The 8,985-nt window shown below is 32.5% G+C and overlaps 1 protein-coding gene across 3 annotated transcripts in view; it reads left to right on the top strand.

Annotated features, from left to right (window-relative positions):
• The window catches only part of LOC117119806 (death-associated protein kinase 1-like), a 42,525-nt gene that overhangs the window by 1,974 nt on the left and 31,566 nt on the right, over positions 1-8,985 (top strand). The window contains exon 1 of one of the 3 annotated variants that reach the window (XM_033264724.1): positions 5,078-5,227. The exons of 1 other annotated variant lie outside the window; for it this stretch is intronic. Coding sequence is in view for 1 of the 2 variants with exons in the window: in XM_033264723.1 (XP_033120614.1) it covers positions 7,943-7,978 (36 nt within the window). In the remaining variant the exon portion in view is untranslated. Of the gene's footprint in view, positions 1-5,077; positions 5,228-7,526; positions 7,979-8,985 lie in introns of those variants that run through there. One more of the 3 variants, XM_033264723.1, reaches the window with a different exon arrangement.

Here is an 8,985-nt window from a genome sequence, read left to right as displayed (position 1 = left end):
CATTACTGATGTCGTACACACCCTTCAGTGTGAAATGTGGCTCTCTTTGCAAGCACATCTAACATCTAAGGAAAGAAGAGCTTAGATTGGTACCAGATAAAATAATTTTATGTTAAATTCGGTACTAACTTTTCCTTTTCATCCTTTTCTGCAAACAAACCTTGATGCCCTGACACAAATAGGAATAGGAGTCTATTCATTAATCTGAATTGATAAATTTTGATATGAAGTTTCATTCTACATGAGGATTTCATCTGGTCACAAGACTGTCAACATATTTAAATTATTGCTAAAAAGGATTATAAACTTTTTATAGCAAACATATTTGGCATATGAATGATAAATGAGTATGGCAGTGTGAGATGTATTTTGTTATACACAAGACTTCAATACTACAGTATGCTGTCGTCACACCATTGACGACTAGCTTTTTTGCTATAGTGTGACATCCTCAAAATATTTTAATGAGGCACAAGGTTTCGCCACTAAATTTGTGACCCAAGATCATAAAAGGGCTGTAAACTGTGTTGAGAAACAAGCCTCAATTACCAGAATAGGCGGTAGAACATAAATTTTGTGTGAATTAGGGTTTTTGTAACAAATAAATTATAACTATTAATCTTACTATTCCTGAAGTTTGAGTTTAAAATTCCAACTGTAAAAGGTAAAATTTAAACATTTTCAGATGAGAGTTAGTAATAAAAATGAATAGACACTGGCCGAAAATAAAGGCATTTTTCTCAAAACTTGATTTAAGAAAGTTGATAAGATGATAAGTATTCAAACGGTCGTAACTTTGCTTCCAGACACCCGATCGAGTTCATTTAACTGTCAATTTAATGGTATTTCACACAAGGCATAAGGCTAGCGTAAGCCTTTGTGTGTGAACTAGGCAGTGGCGGTGGCGCCATTCATAATGCCACCTCCACCTGCAGATCCAAGATTAGTTAACGCCACGGAGCTAACGCCAGTGATATTTTAATGATTTGACCGTCTTCCAAGAGATTGACCAATCACGATGGCAATAGTTACTTTGATCCCTTTGCTGTGCTCTCTATTAATGAAATGGTAAAGTGGTTCTTTTTCTATTGCACTTTACTTAGTTATAATGTATATGATTTGTTGATTGTGTTTTGTAAGATGTTTTAACCTCTTTAGACTGTCTATTAAAACCTGCAACACCAACAATTGTTCCACAATGCTAGTTCATTTAAAATACAGTAATCATGTAAGTTCACTTCCAACAATTTACAGATATAAAATTTTTAATGATGCTCTGTAAATATTTTACTACAGTTAAGAAACGGTACATTATTAAAAACTGAAAACTATTCCCCCATAGGCCTATATTACTAATAGTTTAGCGAACACCCTTTATGTGAACACTTTTAGAATTTTAATCCATGGATTATCTTATACCGGCCTAAGCTACACCAGTCTTACGCTGTGTGTGTGAACATACCCTGAAGTAAATGGTATGCTCTATGCCTTCGTAACAAAACTCATTTTGGCCTGAGGATGATTTTACAGCCTTTTTGTGTTCTCCTTTAATTTCAATGCATACTGTATAACTCACTTATCTATTCTGAGTATGTTGTGCCCCCATTTGAAAAATTCTGGATCCGCCCCTGAGTAGGAGACGGTGGTTAGTGAAATATGAAGCTTAGGATTTGAACTTGAGACTGAAAGGCAAGAGTATGTCAACCACAATGGCTGCACTCTGCAAATGTTTACTAAAATGTAATTTACACATCATGTACTATACATCACATTAATTGTTTACTAGATGTAATTTACATATCATGTACTATACATCACATTAATTGTTTACTAGATGTAATTTACATATCATGTACTATACATCACATTAATTGTTTACTAGATGTAATTTACATATCATGTACTATACATCACATTAATTGTTTACTAGATGTAATTTACATATCATGTACTATACATCACATTAATTGTTTACTAGATGTAATTTACATATCATGTACTATACATCACATTAATTGTTTACTAGATGTAATTTACATATCATGTACTATACATCACATTAATTGTTTACTAGATGTAATTTACATATCATGTACTATACATCGCACATCTAACATCTAAGGAAAGAAGAGCTTAGATTGGTACCAGATAAAATAATTTTATGTTAAATTCGGTACTAACTTTTCCTTTTCATCCTTTTCTGCAAACAAACCTTGATGCCCTGACACAAATAGGAATAGGAGTCTATTCATTAATCTGAATTGATAAATTTTGATATGAAGTTTAATTCTACATGAGGATTTCATCTGGTCACAAGACTGTCAACATATTTAAATTATTGCTAAAAAGGATTATAAACTTTTTATAGCAAACATATTTGGCATATGAATGATAAATGAGTATGGCAGTGTGAGATGTATTTTGTTATACACAAGACTTCAATACTACAGTATGCTGTCGTCACACCATTGACGACTAGCTTTTTTGCTATAGTGTGACATCCTCAAAATATTTTAATGAGGCACAAGGTTTCGCCACTAAATTTGTGACCCAAGATCATAAAAGGGCTGTAAACTGTATTGAGAAACAAGCCTCAATTACCAGAATAGGCGGTAGAACATAAATTTTGTGTGAATTAGGGTTTTTGTAACAAATAAATTATAACTATTAATCTTACTATTCCTGAAGTTTGAGTTTAAAATTCCAACTGTAAAAGGTAAAATTTAAACATTTTCAGATGAGAGTTAGTAATAAAAATGAATAGACACCGGCCGAAAATAAAGGCATTTTTCTCAAAACTTGATTTAAGAAAGTTGATAAGATGATAAGTATTCAAACGGTCATAACTTTGCTTCCAGACACCCGATTGAGTTCATTTAACTGTCAATTTAATGGTATGTTCACACACGGCATAAGGCTAGCGTAAGCCTTTGTGTGTGGCGGTGGTAGTGCGGTGCTTTGCGGCAGTGGCAGTGGCACCATTCATAATGCCACCTCTGTGGCGTTATTAAGCCTACCTGCAGACCCCAGATTAGTTAACGCCACGGAGCTAACGCCAGTGATATTTTAATGATTTGACCGTCTTCCAAGAGATTGACCAATCACGATGGCAATAGTTACTTTGATCCCTTTGCTGTGCTCTCTATGAATGAAATGGTAAAGGGGTTCTTTTTCTATTGCACTTTACTTAGTTATAATGTATATGATTTGTTGATTGTGTTTTGTAAAATGTTTTAACCTATTAAACTGTCTATTAAAACCTGCAACACCAACAATTGTTCCACAATGCTAGTTCATTTAAAATACAGTAATCATGTAAGTTCACTTCCAACAATTCACAGATATAAAAGTTTTAATGATGCACTGTAAATATTTTACTACAGTTAAGAAACGGTACATTATTTAAAACTGAAAACTATTCCCCCATAGGCCTATATTACTAATAGTTTAGCGAACACCCTTTATGTGAACACTTTTAGAATTTTGATCCATGGATTATCTTATGCCGGCCTAAGCTACACCAGTCTTACGCTGTGTGTGTGAACATACCCTGAAGTAAATGGTATGCTCTATGCCTTCGTAACAAAACTCATTTTGGCCTGAGGATGATTTTACAGCCCTTTTGTGTTCTCCTTTAATTTCAATGCATACTGTATAACTCACTTATCTATTCTGAGTATGTTGTGCCCCCATTTGAAAAATTCTGGATCCGCCCCTGAGTAGGAGACGGGGGTTAGTGAAATATGATTAGCTTAGGATTTGAACTTGAGACTGAAAGGCAAGAGTATGTCAACCACAATGGCTGCACTCTGCGAATGTTTACTAAAATGTAATTTACTTGTCATGTACTTACATCACATTAATGTTTACTAGATGTAATTTACATATCATGTACTATACACCACATTAATTGTTTACTAGATGTAATTTACATATCATGTACTATACATCACATTAATTGTTTACTAGTTGTAATTTACATATCATGTACTATACATCACATTAATTGTTTACTAGATGTAATTTACATATCATGTATTATACATCACATTAATTGTTTACTAGTTGTAATTTACATGTCATGTATTATACATCACATTAATTGTTTACTAGATGTAATTTACATATCATGTACTATACATCACATTAATTGTTTACTAGATGTAATTTACATGTCATGTACTATTTTACATCACATTAATTTCAAATAGCAAACCAATTCAAGCCCTTTTGTGCTTCTTGAAAATAGGAATTCATATTATCATAATTGTATTATCAAATTATTATTAGGAAATTGAAATACTGAGGTTATTAATGAGATTGGATGGGGATTGGCAATGATTATCATAATTGTATTATCAAATTATAGAAAACTGATGAGAATTGTGCTTGAGGGATAAGCTTGTTGTGAGATGTTGAATAGTATTGATAGGATCTTTAACAATTAATATTGTTATACAGGATTCAGCTCAACTAAGTATTTTTTTTCAATATTGTACATACTGCATACTGCATTGGTAGTTAATATAACAATGCAGCACAAGTAGCAGTCATTATGCACAAGTAAAATGGATAGTTAGATGTATTATACATCATACTCAATTGCAAATGTAAGAAAAGTTATTTACTGTAGAATTGAAGAATAAAGCTATTCCTACACTTTCCCAAGGGCAGTACCTGGATTTGGGGTGAAGCCGTGGTGGGGCTAGGGGATAAAACCTTATACTTTGAAAAACTAGGTAATTAGGTTATTATGGGTCATTTTAAGTTGTTCTGAGATGTTTCACATGTATTTTTCCCCATTCAAAAAAAAAAAAAGAAGCAAAAAAAGATCCCCAATAAAATTCAATGTTAATGTTGTTTTCAAAAAAAATCAGATTTTTAAAAAGTGGTAAAAACAGTGAGTCTCTTGGTAAGAGGAAGCCCCTTGGTAACAGTATATCACCTGGTTGATAATAATCTTTATGGATAGCAACAAATCCAAGATGACAGTAGTTAACATGGGCTTTGCATCGACCAATCAGATCAGTTTGCTGTCCTGGCAGCCTTGTGTTGTGTGGCAAGTGAAAACAAACGATGAAGGTATTGCAGCAAACAACACATGTGCCAAGGAGAACACAGTAGCAACGTTTCATTAAACCAGCAGTAGTTGAAATCATAATTTCAAGTTCAACAAATTTCAGAATAAGGTTCAGATTCTATAAGAGTATTGGAGAGGGCTTGCAAGGTAAGTAAAGTAGTGAAAGACTTGCTAGGCTAATGTGAGGCTACTTTCTGTTCACAAATTATGTATTTTACAATCACTGCTTTCATGCTGTTTATCCAACCTAGCTCAGATCATTTGGAAGAAATAATTTGTTTATGCAGCACATCAGTATCTCACTTGCTGTCTGCGTATTGTAATGATGAAGAGACTATACTGTATCTGTACATGGTTTTGTGAAAAATGTGTTTGTTTTCTGAATGCATATTCAAGTTAGGCTATAAATAAGGTCCAATAAAAAAAATTATTAGTTAATTACCTTATAGGCTGGAAAAGTGAAGAGGAAGGGAGGCTTTTTATTTTTATTTTTTGATTTGCTAAAAAAGCCAAATATCACACTTGGGTTGTTTGTTGATATTCAAAGTATAATATATGATTGAAATTATACAAACATTATCTACTAATTATTTACTAAAAAAAAATTAATAACATTTTTAAATAGAGTAGGTAGCTTTTTGCTTATGTACCATATAGGTTTAATTTAGTTAATTTTTAGTGTTAAGGGACATACAGACTTACTGCTAATTAGCCTCAATGCTAATTAAGAACATGCATGTTTCATTTTAATGCTCTGGCAAGTATTAGATAAAACATCTTCATGCCCGATAGGAAATGAATCAGGTTACTGGGAAGAGTGATGGCACACTACAGTTAGTCAAATCGCTAGTTAGTTGAATTTTTAATAATTGAATATATATATAAACTTAAAAAATATACCATTTGCAAAACTAAGTAAATAAATGAATAAATAAAAAGTTTTTAAATTTATTAAAATAATGAATTATAAATGAATTATGTAAACTTATCATTTATTCAGGTGAAGACTGTCATACAAAAAACAATTGATCCACTGGTCTAGCACCATTGATTTTGTTAAGCTTTGTAGGCTCTTTTAATACGTAGTACCTATCAACTGTGTTTGTTTTTAAATTTATTTTTCCACACACATGAACATACATAACAAAAGCTTAATAGTAACACCAACTAAGAATAATAATACATTACAGAGTAAGTGTGTGAAAGGAGGCCAAAATAAGTTTAGAATAAAACTTTAAGCCATGGCTTATAGAAAAGAAAAAAAAAATAGAAATCCAAAAATATAAAAGCAAAATATTTTTTTATTTATTCAGGTATAAACATATAAAAAACAATTACAAAACAGCAGCCGAAGCTGAAATGGTTTGCATCACAAAACTTATTCACAAAAAATTATTTTCAAACACAAAACAGCAAAATACAAAAGCTAAGAAACATTATAAATACAATTCATTACAAAAAACAAAAAAGGTCAAATTATCATTATATATATGTATACACAACATATACACACATATATGTATGCATATATACACATACATACACACACATACACACACACATATATATACACAAACACACGCACAAACAAACGCATACATAAGGTGGTAGTCCGTTAAGTATAAGAATGACTGACAGACAGACCAGGAGACTTACCCGCCATACTCCGAGACTAGAGACTTTTTAAGATTGTATTTGAAAGAGTTGAGATTAGGTAAGGATTTAAAGGAAGTTTTTAAGGAATTCCCTGATTTTGGACTAGTGTAAAATATGGATTTTTTTTTAGAGGAGGATGTATAATATTTTTCAAATAAAATGTTACTTTTAGCAAATCTAGTATTATGATCATGTATGTCAGACTGTTGTTTTGGAAATAGATTATAAATATGTGGGGGTAATGTTTCATTTCTAAAGCGATACATAAAAACATAGTTTTGTAATTTATGCAAATCAAATACATTTAGAACATTAAATTTGGTTTGCACCCATTCATCGAGACATAACTTAACTTAAGGAAGTAAAGAACAACAGTTGTAAATAAAGTTTATCCTATAAATGTTGTGATGTTGATCGTTGTTAGTGGCAACCTGTGTTTGGTGATTTTGCTGTCACTTTGGATGTACCGTAGTTGAAATAAAATAATTTGAGTCCTGTAATTTTACCTGCCCCAATCGTGGAGGTATGAACAATTTAGTACTAAGCAGCCTTGCCTTAGGCAGTAGCAGCTTGTGAGCCCTGGCTTTATAAATATGGGAACAATGTGGATCCAAGTTGTGCAGCCCAATTTAGAGTTGTGTAATAGTAGCACATGGAATGTACCTGAACTATACACTAGTAGCTGTAACCAAGACCCTAGTTGTAATATTAGTAGCCCCTGACTATATCCCACATTAGTAATTCATGCTGAAGTCATGCTAGATGCTGGCATTATATAATCAGGTAATAAAAAATGAAAGCCTGCAATGACCCATAGATTCAAGTAATATAGAATTCAGATCATAAAAGAAAAGAAACTATTTGTTGTTCTTAATTATAGACTAAATTCAACTACATGTAAAATACAGAAAAAAAGAAGAAATGAAAGAGGAGCGTATTTCAGTTATCTGATCCCTGGTACATTAAAGAGCTGTAAAAAATGCACGTTCAGCAAAAGGGTTCCTGGAGCTTGTACGTACATATTAAAGAAAGAAATATATTGCTGGTAATAAATGTGAAACCGGGGCAATGCCTGCTATATATTGCCAGGACAATTTGTTGCACGAATGACTTCCTTCCTGTGCTTCCTCTTCTCCATGATCGTCACTTTAGATCCTTCATGTTGCTGATGCCAGTATATGGTACTATTGTTTGTGGTACTGATCAATGATGGATTCTTACATCAAAATGGAGTTCAAACCAGTAAGTTGTGGGCAATCTTATCTTTGCTTTGGCAGTGGCCAACATTTCTGTATCTTGATGGTATTTATCAAACATGGTAGTGATTCATAATCTGCATCGATCTGTCATGTTTAAAATAAGGGTGCTTTTTAGCTTGTATCAAACCTTTTCACAGAACTTGTTGTTTTAGGTGGTTCAGATCTCACTGTACAGTAGTTTGGGTGACTGATTCGTATGTTGTGCTAAACATTCTCATTTTTAAGTTTCTTCATTTTGGATTTTGATATCTTCTGAATTTTTATGTTCATATCTCGCCATCTTCTGTGTTCTGGGTATTTAGAATTTAGTACTTTTCAACTTCTGTTGTATTAACATTAAGATGCTTGCCTTCCAATCGCAGGGTCCTGGGTTCAAATCCTGTAAACAGGATTTTTTTCTCACGACCAAAACAACTGCACTCCCTAAGCCTGATAAAGAGACTTAGAGGTTGTAGAGCATCATGTTTACATGTGTGTCTTGTGAAAGGATTGCCACTCGTAAAGTCATTAGGTTCGCTATTGGCATATCCTTGGCCCTGAGCCTAAAAATAGAATAGAATAAATAAATATATAATAAAATGGAAAGGTACCTGCTTTATGTTAATAAACCAAGTTCACTGAGTCATCCTTATATATATTTTTATTTTCCTAGTATTTTTTCAGATGCATTTAAAACGGATGTTTTCTCAATGTATGTATAATCTACATCTACCATCATATGATCAGATTTTAAGTAATCAGCTAAATGTTGTTCAGATTTTGATGAACCTTACCTGCAGGTATCCTCATCTACCATCATATGATCAGATTTTAAGTAATCAACTAAATGTTGTTCAGATTTTGATGAATCTTACCTGCAGGTATCCTCATCACCATCCTTGTCATCATCAACATTGTTCATAGGAATTATGCTGAAGAAGAGAGCTGCCGCTCCCAAAATAATCATAATAAATTTGCTATATCTTGAGAAATAATGTTAACATACATATA

Source organism: Anneissia japonica, unplaced genomic scaffold (assembly GCF_011630105.1).
Source record: "Anneissia japonica isolate Jap-2015-1 unplaced genomic scaffold, ASM1163010v1 scaffold724_len3256291_cov202, whole genome shotgun sequence".
Classification (NCBI taxonomy): domain Eukaryota; kingdom Metazoa; phylum Echinodermata; class Crinoidea; order Comatulida; family Comatulidae; genus Anneissia; species Anneissia japonica.
The sequence above is the reverse complement of the archived record's forward strand: the minus strand, read 5'-3'. Positions and strand labels throughout refer to the sequence as shown.